Genomic DNA, 19,696 nt, shown 5'->3' on the forward strand with positions numbered 1-19,696 from the left:
AGGTAGAAGACAAGTAGAGGTTGCTTACAGTGCATGGTAAAGAGCAGGAGTACGCAACCTTTGAGAGGTGGAGGTCTACATGAACAACATGGAAGACATCAAAGATCCCAAGGTCACTGGGGTTTGGCACTTTTTTTTTGGAATTAAAGTGTTACTAAACCCAGAACCTGCACTCACTATATCTGGTCTCCCACAGTACAGGCAGCCCCCGAGTTACGAACGACTCCTACTTACGAACGGCCTCAAATGCCGGCCACTTGTGCTCCATGCTGGTCCTGGATACCTCCAGAGACACATCCCATACTGCAGTACTACATGTACTGCATGGCCAGAAGAGCTCCAGATAACATAACAAGCGCCCGGAACATCTCACATCCAAGTTACACTTACAAATGCAGTGTTGCGACTTACGAACAAACCTGCAGTCCCTATTGTGTTCGTAACTCGGGGACTTCCTGTACACAGAACATGGAAATGCAATTATTTTAGTAAATATAAACTGCTAAATTCCTTTTCTCATCAGCAGTATATAGCAGCCTTGGGACTTCTATCAGTGTCTAGTTAAAGCTTGTAGGAGGAGTTTTCATTCTCCCCTGACCCTCTGTCTGGACAGTGCTGGTTGGCCCTGTGCTGATCACATGTATTCTCCCAAGAAAAATAAAAAGAAACTCTCTAGCAATACACACCAAACTGAGCATGTGCAGCCTGACTCCTAATGCTTTGTTCTATCACCAGATGGGTTGAGTCAGTTAAAGAAGAGGAGGACCTATGCATACAGGATCAAACAGCCTTTATACACAATGTGGAGAATTAACCCCTTAGATTCCACAGTGAGTATAACAAGCATGACTTACTGCATATACAGACTGATTTTACTGTTGTGGGTTTAGTAACATTTTAAGTAGCAAGACCCTAATAAAAGTAAGGACATCATGAAGACATGGAAAAAATATAATAAAACATCACTGTAAAAGTATGAACTTAACCCCTACCTTAAAAGTTAGCTTGAGGCAGTATTAAACCCAAAAGCAAACATGTATTATATTGCAGCTTACTAATTCTTAGATGTGAGGGCTGCATTCGTTTTCTTTTTTAGGCTTTCTTCTATTTTCACCTGCTGATCCAGTCAGTAGGTCTGTTTTTTTTTTTTTTTTTTTAAAAAGATTATCTGATGTATCAGTTTACAGGGATGAGAAAACAATTTAATACTAGCAGGGGTGCTTACCATGATCAGCTTTTATGTATTCATGTGAAACCTTCATCCCAAAAGGAAAAAAAACTGTTTGCTGTAACATTATAAAGTGTGAGCTGGAATTTGCCTTCTATTTGTTAGTGTATTTAAATCTGCTATTGCATCCAACATTCTCCTCCCTTCAAACCGACAATGCTGCTGTCCAGTGGTGCCCCCTGTGCTCCTTTATCCAGAATGGGGGCACCTTAATTAAGGAGATGTGTTACTAGCCAGATTACCAGGTGAAAACGGATTGGTGAGCTGCAAAATATTAAAGGTTTGGTTTCGGGTTTATTAATGCCTTCAGTGAGAAACTCTTTCACAATTTGTTTTATGTTTGGGGAGTAATTGGTCACCTCACAAGTCTGATGCTGAAGTCCATCATGAAGACAGAACTGAACTGCAGGCTGACTTGCTGGACTAGTTTCAGGCCTGGCTGGCCACAATGCTAATATGCAGGGCAGTGTGCAGGGGTCATTAGTATGTAAGGCAGAGTACAGAGGTCAGTAGTATGTAAGGCAGAGTACAGAGGTCAGTAGTATGTAAGGCAGAGTACAGAGGTCAGTAGTATGTAAGGCAGAGTACAGAGGTCAGTAGTATGTAAGGCAGAGTACAGAGGTCAGTAGTAGGTAGGCAGAGTACCGAGGTCAGTAGTATGTAAGGCAGAGTACAGAGGTCAGTAGTAGGTAGGCAGAGTACAGAGGTCAGTAGTAGGTAGGCAGAGTACAGAGGTCAGTAGTAGGTAGGCAGTGTGCAGAGGTCATTAGGATGTAGGGTAGTGTGGACAGGGGGGGGTCACAATAGAATAGATGACCGGGTGGGAGGCAAGCAGGGCAGAAGACAGGGGCATGCAGAGCGCTGGCTGTGTGTGTGGCGCTCTGAATGGCGGCGCACAGAGTGGTAGTATAGAGCGGGAGTGCGCACGTTGTGGAGAAGCGCTGCACTGCAGTGCAATACGGACAGGTGCGCTATGATAGCTTGCAGCTCGTCTGCATTTTAGCACAGCGCTAGGCTGCATTGCAGTGTAAATGGGACACATAGGAAACAATTGTTTCCTTTGTGTCCTTGAACTCTGTACACAGCGCACCCCTGAACTCTGTACACAGCGCACCCCTGAACTCTGTACACAGCGCACCCCTGAACTCTGTACACAGCGCACCCCTGAACTCTGTACACAGCGCACCCCTGAACTCTGTACACAGCGCACCCCTGAACTCTGTACACAGCGCACCCCTGAACTCTGTACACAGCGCACCCCTGAACTCTGTACACAGCGCACCCCTGAACTCTGTACACAGCGCACCCCTGAACTCTGTACACAGCGCACCCCTGAACTCTGTACACAGCGCACCCCTGAACTCTGTACACAGCGCACCCCTGAACTCTGTACACAGCGCACCCCTGAACTCTGTACACAGCGCACCCCTGAACTCTGTACATAGCACTCCTTTGGGAAAAATAAAATACAAAATATACATTGAAAAATGTCTTCTCTATCTTATATTCTTAACATTTGGTAGTCATATCACAAAAAGTTCTAAGAAGTATCTTTTTTTTTATGTCATGGATGAAATGTGAGAAATAACGTACAGTGGTACCTTGGATTACGAGCATAATTCATTCCAGAAGAATGCTTGTAATCCAAAGCACTCGTATATCAAAGCAAGTTTCCCCATAAAAGTCAATGGAAACTTAGATAATTCATCCCACGGTGACTTCTATTGCATGCAGTACCGCATGTGGCCAGAGGTGGGGGGGCGCCGAAGACACTCAGAAACAATCGGAGAGGCACGGAAACACTCAGAAACTGAGTTTTTCCGAGTGGCTCAGAGTGTCACCAGAGCCCCCACACCTCTGGCCAAATTCGGTACTGCACACCACAGAGGCTTGAATCCTGCTCGTTTTGCGAGACAACGCTCGCAAACTGAGTCAGGATTTAAAAAAATAAATAAATAAAAATAATAGCTCGTATTGCTAAACACTTGTTAACCCCATTACTCGCAATCCAAGGTATTAGTGTACTATATATATATATATATATATATATATATATATATATATATATATATATATATATATATATATATATATATATATATATATATATATATATATATATATATATATATATTCATACAATCATTCTATAAACACATACACTGCATATATCATTTGAGGAAAATATGCTCATAAAATAGTTTACCATTTGCCAATAAAAAAATAAATAAAAATATGTCCCCAGATTTCATTTTAAAAATCTGGTCACCTTAGTCTAGAGTCTTTCTACACAAATATTGCTGTCAATCACAGTATTAATCAAAAATTCATCAATTATGAACACAAATTAGATTATTGTTCAACTCAAAATGACATTTAATCTTATACAAATTGCAGGTTAATATCTTTGTAGAATCATGTAACTACCATCTATAGATAAAAATATGAGACATCCCAATTAAAGTACAAACTGGTTCAGATCAGAAAAACCCAGTACACAATGTAAGGAAGACATCTCCAATCCTTTTGTAAAGCCCCATACACACTATCAGATTTTCTGCTGATTTTTGTCTTCAGATTTACCAAAACCATATAATATGAGGTCAACCCTTAAGAGTTTCAATTTGTATGGAATCAGGCAGGCCCTCGCACTACATGGTTTTGGCAAATCTGAAGACAAAAATCAGCAGAAAATCGGATAGTGTGTATGGGGCTTAAGGCTTTATTTTTTCAGTTCCTTGAATTCTCAGTGATGTAGTTCTATCATCTTGATGTTCATTAAAATATCTAAACAACATTTGTTTGATTATTTTTAGAGATATCATACAATCGATCGCTTAAAACGTGAAGTTCTATCTACATGCTGAACTTCACACTGCAAGTGAATTGCCCCTCAATACATCGATCAGCCACCCTGTATTGCAGCCAGTTATAGATCTTGACAGGCTGCTGGCAGTAGAGCTTGATGCTGCATCTGTGCCTCCAGGACATCAGAAAATGCCAGAAGTTGGCACTGACAGGCCAAACCGCCTGTGTGCATGTAGCCTAATGGAGCTGAGAATTCCACCAAGCCCTGTATAAGAGCCTTGCTCCAACCACACAACACCAACATTATCACATGGAGTCACATGCTTCTCCATATTCAGAAGTGCTTTCCTCTCTCTTGGTGGCTGATTGGAGTGGGGTGGAGTGACAGAACGGTGACTATGTGAAGTCCATGTGGCCAGCATTATAGTGAAGCTGTTGCTTTTCCCTGCATGGGCAAAGACTTACTATAAATCTGCACTCCAGGCAAATGTAAAGGCACAAATTAATGCAGATCTGTAATCATTAACACTTTGAATGCATTTTTAGATGCAAGTTCCTGAATTTGTTTTAGTATCAGTCTCTTGCAGTATACAGTGGTCAGAAAGAAGGGATGAATAGCAACACAAGAAGCCAAGCAGATGTGCTGCAGTGCAAGAAGCATACTGATAGGAGGAGAAAGCAGAGTGACAGAGAGATGAGCCTATCACCGTGTTGCTTTCTCCTTCCACTGTCCAGTCACATGGCAATAGTGAGGAGATCAGCAGCAAAGATCGATCAGGTCCTCACTCCAGTCTTACAGTGCTGTGCTGTGTGGCAGAACGGTGTACATTTCAGGACCGGATTAACAGAAATACAAATTATTTGGCAGCTATAACAGCCCCATATACTGTATGTATTTCATCTGTGGATTTAGCGGGTTTGTCTGGAGTTCAGCTTTAACATCTAAAAGCATTAGGGTTTAGAACTGAAGATCCCATCTTTGTTTTCAATATGTAAATGTATTTTCCTGTACTGTGGAAGCATCCCAGTGCATTAACATCACATTAGTGCCAAAATATATCTAAAAAGGTATCAATCTAATATGGTAAACATGTTACTAATTATAACGTACATATTTTAGCATATTAACATAATGCTAAACACAACCCTACTATACTACAGAGCAGGCCATATGGTTTAAAGTGTAAACTACATTTTCAATCTATTTTCTTCATTAACATTGTAAATGCTTTACACATCTGCTCTCACTAATGACACGCGGAAGAGGATGTAACAAATTTATGGACACTAGGTGGCAGCAACAATGCATGATTGTACATTGAGACATTAGGGAAGAGGGATTGTTACAAATGTAACTTCTCTATAAGTAAAAATTTCAGGTATGTAGCGCTGTCAAATTATGCAGTGCTTTACATATACATTGTACTTTTACATCAGTCTCTGCCCTCAGCATGTCTTTGTTCAAATGGTAATAGGAGAATATGCTTGGGTTCCATTCACTGGCACATTTGGCAAAAAAAAAATATCCGTAAATTGCAAATTTAACGCAAACTAGAGCTGCACGATTTTGGCTAAAATGAGAATCACAATTTTTTTGCTTAGAATAAAGATCACAATTCTCACGGTGTAACATCATCTTTCACATTATACAAAAAAAAAAAAAAAATTGGGATAACTTTACTACTTAGTTTTTTTTAAATTCATTAATGTGTATTTAAAAAAAAAATGCGTTTGAAAGACCGCTGCGCAAATACAGTGTGACATAAAATACTGCAACAACCACCAGTTTATTTTATACGGTCTCTGCTAAAAATATATTATATATCATGTTTAGGTGTTCCAATTAATTTTCTAGCAAAAAATAATGATTTTTACTTGTAAGCAACAAATGTCAGAAAAGGTTTGGTCTTTAAATGGTAAGGCCTCATGTACACGGCTGCTGGTAAACGGACGTTCAGAGGCAGTTGGCTGCTTTTTTCAGCTGCCCCTGAACTCATCCAATGTTATCTTATGTGTACATGTACACAGGTTCATTTAATGTTGTTTTTAGGCAGTTGCGTTTAGAAGCTTTTCTTTGAAGGCAAAAAAATTAGTTCAGACGCCGAAGTTTCCAACGTTTCAGACACTAAACGCGGTACCGGCATTTAGCCATGTTTTGTTTACAGGCATTTTTCATTTTTGGCTAAAAAAAAAAAAAACCACAAACGTGGCAAGTAAATGCGGCAAAATGGACGTTTTAAAACGTGGGTTTTTATCTGTCAAGTTAAATCATTCAGGAGAGGTTGTAAAAACGCCCCGCGTACATTAAGCCTTAAACTTCCTTCATTTACACGCCAGAGTTCATTCCTTTGATAAAAGAATGAAAAGATACTTTGTTTCTGAAAAGATACTTTTTTTCTACTTATTCCTGTTGTGGTTAAACTTGACAGGCTACCTGGATTTTTTATTTATTTATTTTTTCTCCCAGCTGTGAGAACTCTCTGCTTGTTAGAAAGAATCGTGACATGCTATTTTGAAGATCGGGAAGGGAAAAAGATCGCGATTTCGATTCTTAACGATTATTTGTGCAGCTCTAATGCAAACCTCACTGAACTCAAGTTATCAGGCAAACCTTGAAAACCAATTCTCACCAATTTCATGATTAATAGACAAGGGATTGTCAAAGGGCAAGGGGAGCTGGGCATTGGCAGGGGGAACTGAGTACCAATGCAATTTTTTTTTTTAACCACTTCACATCCAGGCCATTTCTGACACTTCGCTCCTACATGTCAAAAATCATCATTTCTTTGCTATAAAATTAGATAGAACCCCCAAACATTATATATGTTTTTTTAGCAGAGACCCTAGAGAATACAATGGCAGTCATTGCAACTTTTTATCTTGCACGGTATTTGCGCAGCAATTTTTCAAACGCGGTTTTTTTGAAAAAAAAAAACAGTTTCATGCTAAAAAAAAAAAACAGCAAAGTTAGCCAAATTTTTTTGCATTGTGTGAAAGATGAAGTTACGCCGAGTAGGTGCATGAAAGTTGGACCAAATTAGTGCATGAACTGCTTTGAAGTCGCTGCAACTTTAAGTCGCACAAATATGAATGGTTATCATTGGAAAACATGGGGAGCGACTTGTCATGCAACTTTGATGTCCAAAGTTGCAAGACAAATCGCACAAATGCAAATGGAGCCTCATGCACATTAGCTAACCTCAAAATGCCAGAACTGTACATGAAAAACGCCCCAGACTCATAAACACTGTTCTGTTCCTCATAGGACAAAGTATATGTAGTAATATGTCCTATGTTTCCTAGTGTAATCTAACCCTAGTTATGGAGGTCCTACCTGCCCCCCCCTTGACATGGCCGATTCAACAATAGTTTTGAAGGAGATAGCTGATTCAAAGCTGCAGAAAGAGAAATGCAGTGGGAGGGGGTATGTCAGCCTCTGCATTCCTCTTGCCATTGATAGTCTCAGGAAAGTGTTCACAGCCAAGACAAGCTACAGCTATGAATCCTTCAAAACCATCTCAAAACTATTGTCTAAATCGGCCACAGCAGGAGTGGAGGAAGGCAGCGTGAACCTCAAAACTAGGATTAGAAAACACCTAGAAACATGAGACAAGGTACTACATATACTTTGTCCTATAGGGGACAGAACTGTAAAATAAAAATTATAATGATAGATCTTTCACGTGAAACATTAAAAATGCAGCGGGCTGTAGGGTTCCCCCTAAAAATCTATACCAGACCCTGAATAGATTTGTTTCCATCTGGTTCCCAAAAAAAAAAAATGTAAGTCCTCAGATTTTACTATATGTAATATGCTGACAGAAGATGAAGCAGCTTGTGGACTGTGTTCTGGATATGCTGACCCTGGGGCGATCAACATAGCAGACTGTGCCCCCAGATCTAGGATCTGTTCTCTGTTTGGATGGTATTCTGCATGAAATTCCCTCTTATTCTAGGTAATCTTACTTTTCATTCATTCCAGTTTAGTGACTCACTAGGTGGTTAGACCAGGATCAGAACAAGTCAACAATTGCCATATCAATATGTTCTAAATGACATAACATTTTTTTGTTGCATAGTAATAAATAGTGTTGCTAGGTTCAAACAGATCCAGGAGATGAGTAACAGAAAATATGACATCACACAGGTAAGTTACATTCTGGAATACACTGATGAGTTCACCAACAAAGCATGCTGGAGCAATGTACTTACTGGTCAGCTTGTTGTGACTCAGAATGAGCTGGGTGATGTGGGACAGGGTGACTGTGAAAGGAAACAGAAATGGCACATTTCATTTTAATCAGCAGGAAATACATTTCATTCGACATTTTCAAAATAACAGCACAAAAGTCCTCCCAGAGGGCAGAAGAATATAATTGTACAGTTATCTCACAATTACAGAAATTGCAATATGTATAAATAAATTATATATATATATATATATATATATATATATATATATATATATATATATATATATATATATATATATATATATATATATATATATAAAATATTTAAAGTGTTAGGGCTAAGTTTATATTTTTGCAGCGACGTTCGTTTTATTATATTTTTCCATGTTTTCTTCATGATGTCCTTACTTTTTATTAGGGTCTTGCTACTCAATGTGTTACTAAACCCACAACGGTAAAATCAGTCTGTATATGCAGTAAAGCGTACTTGTTATACTCACTGTGGAACCTAAGGGGTTAATCCTCTGCATTGTGTAAAAGGGCTGTTTGATCCTGTCTTCTCTGATCCTCCCTTTCTTCCACTGTCCCCAATCTATTTCCTGATAATACAGAGCAAGGGGACAAGCTGCACATGCTCAGTTTGGTGTGTATTGCTAGAGAGTTTTTGTTTTTTTCTTGGGAGAGTGCTCAGTGATCAGTACAGGGCCAATCAGCACTGTCCATGCAGAGGGTCAGGGATCCCGTATCCTGATAGAACAGTCAGTGCAGAATGAAGACTCATCCTACAAGCTTTAAACAGACACTGATAGAAGTCACAAGACTGCTACAGTGGGGCAAAAAAGTATTTAGTCAGCCACCAATTGTGCTCCCACTTAAAAAGATGAGAGAGGCCTGTAATTGTCATCATAGGTATACCTCAACTATGAGAGACAAAATGTGGAAACAAATCCAGACAATCACATTATCTGATTTTTGAAAGAATTTATTTGCAAATTATGTTGGAAAATAAGTATTTGGTCAATATCAAAAGTTAATCTCAATACTTTGTTATATATCCTTTGTTGGCAATGACAGAGGTCAAACGTTTTCTGTAAGTCTTCACAAGGTTGTCACACACTGTTGCTGGTATGTTGGCCCATTCCTCCATGCAGATCTCCTCTAGAGCAGTGATGTTTTGGGGCTGTCGCTGGGCAACACGGACTTTCAACTCCCTCCAAAGGTTTTCTATGGGGTTGTTATCTGGAAACTGGCTAGGCCACTCCAGGACCTTGAAATGCTTCTTACGAAGCCCCTCCTTCGTTGCCCGGGCGGTGTGTTTGGGATCATTGTCATGCTGAAAGACCCAGCCACGTTTTCATCTTCAATGCCCTTGCTGATGGGAGGAGGTTTTCACTCAAAATCTCACGATACATGGCCCCATTCATTCTTTCATGTACACGGATCAGTTGTCCTGTTCCCTTTGCAGAGAAACAGCCCCAAAGCATGATGTTGCCACCCTCATGCTTCACAGTAGGTATGGTGTTCTTTGGTTGCAACTCAGCATTCTCTCTCCTCCAAACACAGCGAGTTGTGTTTCTACCAAACAGTTCTACTTTGGTTTCATCTAACCATATGGCATTCTCCCAATCCTCTTCTGAATCATCCAAATGCTCTCTAGCAAACCTCAGACGGACCCGGACATGTACTGGCTTAAGCAGGGGGACACGTCTGGCACTGCAGGATCTGAGTCCCTGGCGGCGTAGTGTGTTACTGATGGTAGCCTTTGTTACGTTGGTCCCAGCTCTATGTAGGTCATTCACTAGGTCCCCCGTGTGGTTCTGGGATTTTTGCTCACCGTTCTTGTGATCATTTTGACGACACGGGGTGAGATCTTGCGTGGAGCCCCAGATCGAGGGAGATTATCAGTGGTCTTGTATGTCTTTCATTTTCTAATTATTGCTCCCACAGTTAATTTCTTCACACCAAGCTGCTTGCCTATTGTAGATTCAGTCTTCCCAGCCTGGTGCAGGTCTACAATTTTGTTTCTGGTGTCCTTCGACAGCTCTTTGGTCTTCACCATAGTGGAGTTTGGAGTGTGACTGTTTGAGGTTGTGGACAGGTGTCTTTTATACTAATAACAAGTTCAAACAGGTGCCATTAATACAGGTAATGAGTGGAGGACAGAGGAGCCTCTTAAAGAAGAAGATACAGGTCTGTGAGAGCCAGAAATCTTGCTTGTTTGTAGGTGACCAAATACTTATTTTCCACCATAATTTGCAAATAAATTCTTTCAAAAATCAGACAATGTGATTGTCTGGATTTGTTTCCACATTTTGGCTCTCATAGTTGAGGTATACCTATGATGACATTTACAGGCCTCTCTCATCTTTTTAAGTGGGAGAACTTGCACAATTGATTGGTGGCTGACTAAATACTTTTTTGCCCCACTGTATATACCGCTGATGAGAAAAGGTATTTAGCCGTTTATATTTACTAAAATAATTGGCATTTCCATGTTCTGTGTATTGCGGGAGACCAGATATAGTGAATGCAGGGTCCTGGGTTTAGTGACACTTTAAGGCAAGCTCAATTTCCTTCAATTATAGGGATCCAGTGTTAGTGGTATTTTTAAAGTACAGCTTTAGTAAACACGATTTGGTGCCTTGACTTGCTTTTCCCTCTCATGTTCACCAATCCTAGCACACTGCAGCCCCAGTGAAAATTCCACTCTTCTAGATATAAGGAAAATGTACCAAGCCCAAATACTGTCACATGGGGGTGGGCATGCATGAACCAACCATGGTGTATGGGCAGTATATGCATGATAATGGAGGACACATCAGGAATCAGGAGGAAACTGTTATATATTGACTATAGAAGAGATTTGGATTTATCTGATCTTCCTTATAAAATGGTATAGGAGGGTGGGGAAAAGTAAATAAAGGCACTGGTTTGTTTTCATTCTAGTTAACTTAGGAAGTGTTTGCAGAGTCTTTTTTTATAACATACAAATATTTAGCGTGTGTTGCGGTCCATTCAAAATGATTAGGCATGTAAAATGCACGAGAACACATGCTGAACGCAAAGACATGAGCCTGTCCTAAATCTTATTAGAATTGGCACCCAAGAACAGCATTGTGAGAAAACAGTATTTGGTACATAGCTTTAGGAAAGTCTTAGGAGCTCCACTTACACAGGCCGGGAATGTCCAGCATGTTAACGATCCCTCGGTCACACATGTCAATTTCTGTGACATTCTTCTCCCTGCTCTCCTCCACTATCTTCTTCAAAGACTTGGACATTTTGCTACTGAAATGGAAAAGAAAACCATGAATATTGAATACAGCTGTTTACTCAATACAAAACCTTTTCCTGTCCTGTACAAAAAAAAAAAAAAAAATCAGTCCCCACCATAGGCATGCACAGGGGGTGTGCTAGGTGTGCCTGGGCACACCCTAATCACTGCATACAGTGCCGATTCCCCCTACTACCCGGGCTTCCCCCGTGTTGCCCCCCCCACCCCCCCGCAGTGCTGCTGGCTTCCCTCCTCTCCTCTCCCCCAGCTGCTGTGGGTTGTTTCAGGATGGAGAGTGGTGGGAAGGGGCTAGTAAATATGTCATTTAACCCTGTCTTCCTTTTATAAAAAATACAGTAAACACATTCACTGTGGTCATTCATAACTGAAGCACAGTAAACTGTTTACTATGCTTCAGCTTGTGAATGAACAGGAAGCCGCTCAGCACAGAGCCCATCCCATTCATTCCCTGCCCTGTGCAGCTGAGGAAGGCGTGTGTGTTTGAGCTGTAGTGTACACACTAATGTAATAGGCTGTGCACACCTATGTACATACAGAGTCGCTCACTCACCAGCCGAACCAGTGTGATGTCTCCTTATCTCCTTTCTATGGATTATGCAGCATCTCGGCTGGAAAGGGACCAACACCATACCAACAGAAAAGTACTCTCTCTGTATTTTGCTGTCAAGTTTTGCCAAGTATCAGCCAGCAACAGGATTACTAGTGTGGCATAGTCCTTATTATTATACACGATTTATTTATTGACAACAGTTTACACCAGGGCTTGACAAATTTGCTTGGAATCTAGGAGCCAGCTAAAAAAGTTAGGAGCCAGGTTTTTTTTTTTTTTTTTTTTAAAACGACTGACAAAGCTTTATTTTCAATATAAAAATTAACCAATCTTAAATTTACACAGAGACGACTAGAACTAATGTGACTGCTTTTATTTCCTGCCATGCAGGTACACAAGACCACCATATTCTCGCTAAGGATCCAATCAGGTCCGCCTGAAAAACTGACATGCGAACCTGATCAGACAGCCCCTGTGAAAGGGGCCAAGCAGGGAGATGACAAATAATAAATTCATTTTAATTAACCACTTCCTTCCCGCAGGACGACTATATACGTCCTGTCTTTGAAGAGAAATACCGTTGTTATGGTAGCAGCTAGCTACCAAAACCCCGGTATCTTCTTCAAGAGCCGGCGGTTCTCTTTCAGATAAAAGTGGTCTCTGCAGCAGATTAGCAGCGAGATCACTTTTATCGGCGGCAGGAGAGGGCCCCCCTACCGCCGCTCTCCGGTGCCCTTCACCGCTTATCGTGGCCGTCGGTAACGGCGGAGGCGATCCGGATCTGTCCCTGGCCTGACATGGAGACGAGTGAGAGGAAGATGGCCCCCCGCCCATCTCCAAGTCATTGCAGGGCGAAAGCGACGTCAAATCGTCACTTCCACCCATAGCTCTTGAAAGCACATTTTTTTTTTTTTTCAAATGACAATTTTTTTTTTAATGCATTTTAGTGTAAATATGAGATCTGAGGTCTTTTTGACCCCAGATGTCATATTTAAGAGGACCTGTCATGCTTTTTTTCTATTACAAGGGATTTTTACATTCCTTCTAATAGGAATAAAAGTGACTTTTTTTTTTTTTTAAAAGAACAGTGAAAAAATAAAAGTTAAAATAAATAAGAAAAAAAAAAATTTAAATGTGCCCCATCCCTTGTAATAGAAATAAAAGTGACACAATTTTTATTTTTTTTAAAAACAGTGTAAAAATAAAAAATAAAATATATAAGAAAAAATAATAATTTTTTTAAATGCGCCCCGTCCCGCCGAGCTCGCTTGCAGAAGCAAACGCATATGTGAGTAGCACCCGCATATGAAAGCGGTGTTCAAACCACACGTGAGGTATCGCCACGATCGTTAGAGTGAGAGCAATAATTCTAGTCCTAGACCTCCTCTGTAACTCAAAACATGCAACATGTAGAATTTTTTAAACGACACCTATGGAGATTTTAAAGGGTAAAAGTTTGTCGCCATTCCACGAGCGGATGAAATTTTGAAGCGTGACATGTTGGGAATCAATTTACTCGGCGTAACATCATCTTTCAAAATATAAAAAAAATTGGGCTAACTTTACTGTTTTCTTATTTTTTAATTAAAAAAAGTATTTTTTCCCAAAAAAGTGCGCTTGTAAGTCCGCTGCGCAAATACGGTGTGACAGAAAGTATTGCAATGACCGCCATTTTATTCTCTAGGGTGTTAGAATAAAAAATATATATAATGTTTGGGGGTTCTAAGTAAAGGGAAGGAGATGAGCAGGCAGTGAAAACAGGTAGGGAAAGCTGCTCCATTAGCATTGGTGGATGTCTTGTCATACCAACGGCCACCACCAGAGGGCGCCCGATTGCAGAAGGAACCAGGAACCATAGGACTGCAGTAGGCCGCAAAGCCGGGGCCTCAATTACCGGCGCGGCCCAGCGCGATCGCGGCGGGAGGGGGGGGGGGAGGCGAACGGACACAGGATACCAAAGCTGTGCCGCCCCAGGCGCCAGGTCGCTAATTCTAGTCGCAAATGCGACCTGGCGCCCGGGGTTTGTCGAGCCCTGGTTTACACAGTGCTTTTAAATATAAAGGAAGACAGTACAATTACAATACAGGAGGAATAGGAAGGCCCTGCTCATGGAGCATACAATCTAAAGGGAGGGGGGAGGTTGTACAAAAGATAATAGCCGTGGGGGATGATCTGATGGAGGGGACTCGGATACAGTCCTTAGGTGGGTGTGGGATAGGCTTCTCTGAATGAGTTTTCAAGGATCTCCTAAAGGTGGACAGGGTAGGGGCTGACCAGACATACTGGGGCAGGGAGTTCCAAAGGATGGGGGAGGTTCTGGAGAAGTCCTGAAGGCGAGCATGGGAGGAGGTAACAAGGGAGCTAGAGAGCAGGAGGTCTTGGGGGAAGCAGAGAGGACAATTTGGGCGATATCTGCAGATGAGGTTGGTGGTATAGATGGGGGCGATGTTGTGGATGACCTTGTATGCTGTGGTTAGAATTCTGAATTTTATACAGTGAGGTGGGGGAAGCCAGTAATAGGATTGGCAGAAATAGGCAGCAGTCAGGGATTGGTTAGTGAGGTGTTTTAGTCTGGCAGCAGCATTGATAGGGGGCAGGGCCAAGACCTTCTATCTGTGTCTATAGATGCACCAGTACCCTCATGGAAAGTGTCTTTATTTGGACGTACTAGCCGAAGGGGAGGAGCCAAGTGTCAGCAGGGGACCCAAGAAGAGGAGGATCGGGGCTGCTCTGTGCAAAACCATAACAAAGTTCAGACAAGTATAACATGTTTATTATTTTATTAAAAAAAAACAATATCAAATCCTTACAAGAAAACAAATGCAGTCATCACATCCAAGAATTGTTAACAAACAATTGATTTTAGGTTTAATACCTCTTTATTGCCCTGTAATTAACTTTTCATAAAATCATTTCTTATTGTGTTTTTCTGCCTCCCTAAAATGTCCCCAGTGAGCTCCAGAACCTCCCCTCCCCCCTCAATTCCATTTGTTTGGAACTAGCAGTACATGGAAGTTGTGGTCATGTACATGGCTCTAAACACATTACAAATCCCATAGCCACTTCAAGACTGCAATATGTGTATATATTTATATGTTGTGGATTTGAAGTGAAGTGGTTTATCGGGGTCATGTTGAAGCCATCAGTCCTAACCCCGGTATTTTCTTTTTCAACCGGCAAATTTCTTTTTCATAAAAATAACCCAAGTGGCTGATTAGCTGCTAGATCGCTTTTAGATGCGGGGGGGGTGGGGGGGGGTGGGGATGAGGATAATGAGCAGTGGGGATGAGGATAAGGAGGGGGGATGAGGATAAGGAGGAGGATAAGGAGGGGGCTGGTAATAAGGATGAGGAGTGGGGATGAGGAGGGTGAGGAGGGGGATGATGAGGATGAGGAGTGGTGATGAGGAGGAGTGGCGATGAGGAGGGGGATGATGAGGAGTGGGGATGAGGATGATGAGGGGGGGTGAGGATGAGGAGGGGGATGATGAGGAGTGGGGATGAGGATGATGAGGGGGGGTGAGGATGAGGAGTGGTGATGAGGACTGGGATGATGAGGAGTGGGGATGATGAGGAGTGGGGATGAGGATGAGGAGTGGGGATGAGGAGGAGTAGGATAAGGAGGGGGATGAGGGATGAGGAGGGTGAGGGGCTGGGAGGAATATTGGGGACTGTGCTGAGCCGGGAATACCTCCTGGAATAGAAGATCATACAGCAGAGCTCGGTGTCAGGTGAACTCTCTAGAACTCCGCTGGTTGTACAGTAAAGTTCTATTCCTGGAGTTCTTCCCATGTTGTCCTATGTGTCCCCCGGTCCTCAGCCCTCCTTACCCGCAGTGCTCGGTGTCCCCGGTGTTCAGTGTCCCCGGTGCTCGGTGTCCCCGGTGCTGGTGGGAGGGATGCGGCGATTGGACAGGAAGTGTCCTCAGGCGGTGGAATCTTTCACTCTCCTAATAAGGCAAATTCCACTCTACTCTCCGGAGCCAGGCGGCGCTGGATACACAGTACGCCAGTCCAACCAATCAGCGAGCACTTTCTGTTACTTCTATCCAGTGAGAGGCGAAGGAACGCAAAGGCAGCCAATGGGAGTTGAGCGGTGAGGATGCGGCTACATTGTAACTCGCTGGCCGGGGAGGAAGTTCTCTGTGACTTGTGTTTATCTTCCGCTGTGCGGAGTGTCTGCTGGTTGTCACCTTTCTATGAACCTTCTCTGCGCTCTATGGGGATGGAGGGGCTCAGAATGTATATTATAATATATGGGGGAGGATTATTAATCCGAGGAGCCAAATAAGAAGATTGTGAGTGTAGAGAAGAGGAAGGCTCTATTATTATACATTACACACTCTGCACTGTTTTCCTAAACTTTGGCAGAGCTGAGATTACAGAGATACTCTATATTACCAAAAGTATTGGTACGCCTTCCTTTACATGAACTTTAATGGCATCCCAGTCTTATAGCGCGTACACATGATCCAAGAATCGGATGACAGATCGTCTGACTTTTTTTGCTTGCTAGTCGCCAGTAATAATTCAAAAGATTACTAAAGGTATGAAAGTTCTCTTACGACAGAATAAAAAATCGGAAGTGATGTCATGTGTTATAATGTATTTGTATTTAGACATGTGCACTGCCGTAAAAATTTGTTTTTGCTTTCGTTTCATTTGAATTTTTGTTTTTTTTTTTTTGTTTTTTTTTCGTTTCATTCGTTATTATTATACAGGATTTATATCGCGCCAACAGTTTGCGCAGCGCTGTACAATGTAAAGGTAGACAATACACCAACAGTACAATTCAAAGCAAGAGGTTTAGAGGAGCCCTACTTCTGCAAGCTTACATAAGAGGGAGGGGCTGGTGAAACAAAAGGTAGGGACTGTGAGTGATGAACTGATGAGGGAAGTAGAAGATTCAGTTGTTAGGTGGAGGTAGGATACGCTTCCCTGAAGAGATGGGTTTTCAGGGATCGCCTAAAAGTGGACAGAGTAGGAGATAACCGGACAGATTGGGGTAGTGGGTTCCAGAGGATGGGAGAGGCTCTGGAGAATTCCTGGAGGAGACAAGGGAGCTAGAGAGCAGAATGTCTTGGGAGGAGCAGAGATGAAGGTTTGGGTGATATTTGGAGATAAGATTGGTGATGTAGCTCGGGGCAGAATTGTGAATGGCTTTGTATGGTTTTGTAAGGGTCTTGAATTCTATTCGTTGGGCAGTGGGAAGCCAGTGTAGGGATTGTCAGAGAGGATTGAACGGTTGGTAAGGTGGATGAGTCTGGCAGCGGTATTCATGATAGACTGAAGAGAGGATAGCTTGCGGAGAGGTAGGCCAATGCGGAGGAAGTTACAATAGTCAAGGCAAGAGATAACAAGGGAGTGAATAAGTTGCTTAGTGGTCTCAACGGTTAGAAAGGGACGTATTTTGGAGATTTTTCGGAGGTGAAGTCTGGACAATTTGGATAGTGATTGGATTTGGGCTGAAAGGACAGGTCAGAGTCTAGGATTACACCTAGTACCTTGGCATGAGGGGAGGGACTGATGGTTGTATTATTGATCTTGATGGAGAAGTCAGGGGGAGGGGCACGGGCTGGAGGAAAAATTATAAGCTCGATTTTAGAAAGATTAAGTTTGAGGAAGTGGTGTGACATCCATGTTAATATGTCAGTAAGTTAGTAATGCGAGAGGAGACTGAAGGAATGAGGTGAGGAGTAGAGAGATAGATTTGTGTGTCTTCAGCATAGAGGTGGTATTGGAAGCCATGGGAGTTTATTAATAGACCAAGGGAGGAGGTGTAAATGGAGAAGAGAAGGGGTCCGAGGACAGAACCTTGAGGTACCCCTACAGAAAGAGGAAGTGGAGAGGAGGAAACAGAGTTATAGGTCACACTGAAGGAGCGCTGTGATAGGTAGGAGGAGAGCCAGGATAGAACAGAATCTTGAAGGCCTGGACAGTGTTCTTTAAGGAGGAGGGGATGGTCAACAGTATCAAAGTATGCAGAGAGGTTGAGTAGTATGAGTATGGAATAGTGGCCATCGGTTTTAGCAGTTAGTAGGTCATCAGTGAGTTTCAGTAGGGCAGTTCCAATAGCAAGCGAAAGCCAGACTGTAAGGGGTCAAGAAGGTTGTTGTCAGTGAGGTAGGAGCTAAGACGGTTGTAGACTAAGCGTTCTAAAAGTTTTGATGCAAACAGGAGCAAGGAAATGGGTCTTAAGTTGTTCAGGCTGGTGGGATCCAGTGAGGGCTTTTTAAGTATGGGGGTGGTCAGGGCATGTTTTAGAGGGGAGGAGAAGGTGCCAGTAGAGAGGGAGAGATTAAAGATGTGAGTAAGGGGGCATAAGATAGAAGAAGAGGGTGATTGCAGTAGATGTGAGGAAACAGGATCCAGGGGGCAGGTGGTAAGGAGGGCTTCTGAGAAAGCTTTAGAGACCTCTTCGGTAGTAGCAAGGTCAAAAGAGGAGAGTGTTGAGAGACCGGATTTGTACAGGGTAAGTTAAGTGGGTTATACGTCTGTGCAGTGGAGATGTCCCCACAAATTGCATCAATCTTGTTTTTGAAGTGATTGGCAATCTCGTGAGCAGTGAGCGAGTCACTGGGTGGAGATGGTGGTGGAGAAAGTAGAAAGTTAAAAGTCGAGAAGAGGACAGAGTGTTAATGAGGGTGACAAAGTAAGTTTGTTTGGCAGCATGGAGGGAGGAATTATTTTAAGAAGGCATATTTATATTGGGTGAATGCATGCTGGGAGTTGGTTTTACGCCACGCTCGCTCCAGTGATCGGCTATGTCTCTTAAGGTTTCTGGTGTTGTAGATAGAGGTGGCCAGGTCAGGGCAAGACAGGGGTGAGATTTTGTCATGGAGGTGGTCAGATGGAGAGTAGAAAAGAGAAGCATTAAGAGCCCATTCACACAGGGACGACTTGTCAGGCGACCTAGTCGCCTGACAAGTCGCCTCCCATTCTGTACAATGGAACCGTTCTAATCGGAGCGACGCAAGTCGCTCCGACTTAGAAAAAGGTTCCTGTACGACTTTGGGGGCGACTTGGGGCGACTTGCATAGACTTCTATACAGAAGTCGTTTTGCAAGTCGCCGCGGAAGTCGTTTGCAGGTCGCCTCGCTGAGGCGACCTGCAAGTCGTGTTGCCCCTGTGTGAATGGGGTCTAAAGTGGCGAAGGTTTCTGCGGGTAATTGTTTTCAGCTTGGTGGGACAGGTGGTTGGAGACAAGCACATTGTGAAAGTGATGAGGTTTGTGGTCAGAGAGAGGAAAGGGGGTGTTGATGAGGTTGTAGGGGGTGCAAAGATGGAAGAAAACAAGGTTGAGGGTATTACCGTCAGAGTGAGTGAGGGACTGTGCCTATTGTGAAAGGTCAAAGGATGAGGTTAAGTTCAAAAGTTGGGATGCAGCTGGGCTGTTAACATTGGCGGGGATGCTGAAATCACCAAGGATAATAGTGGGTATTGCAGAGGAGAGAAAGTAGGCTAGCCAGATAGAGAAGTCATCAAGAAAGCGTGACACTTGTCCAAGTTATGATCGAAATTCATTATTTCGAATAAATTCGTAAAAATCCGAAATTCGAAATAACGAAAATCGGAAAATAAAAACGTAAATCCGAAAAAATAACTAACTAATAATAACTAACTA

At 42.5% G+C, this 19,696-nt stretch overlaps 1 protein-coding gene across 1 annotated transcript in view; it reads right to left on the reverse strand.

Annotated features, from left to right (window-relative positions):
* RSU1 (Ras suppressor protein 1) overlaps nucleotides 1-16,082 on the reverse strand; it is a 246,767-nt gene extending 230,685 nt beyond the window's left edge. The window contains exons 1-3 of the mRNA XM_073629711.1: nucleotides 15,904-16,082; nucleotides 11,402-11,517; nucleotides 8,249-8,299 (exon numbers count right to left, since the gene is read on the reverse strand). Of these exons, the coding sequence (XP_073485812.1) occupies nucleotides 8,249-8,299; nucleotides 11,402-11,510 (160 nt within the window). The 5' untranslated portion in view covers nucleotides 11,511-11,517; nucleotides 15,904-16,082. The remainder of the gene's footprint in view (nucleotides 1-8,248; nucleotides 8,300-11,401; nucleotides 11,518-15,903) is intronic.
* Nucleotides 16,083-19,696: the final 3,614 nt, after the last annotated feature.

Source organism: Aquarana catesbeiana, linkage group LG05, assembly GCF_042186555.1.
Source record: "Aquarana catesbeiana isolate 2022-GZ linkage group LG05, ASM4218655v1, whole genome shotgun sequence".
Taxonomy (NCBI): Eukaryota; Metazoa; Chordata; class Amphibia; order Anura; family Ranidae; genus Aquarana; species Aquarana catesbeiana.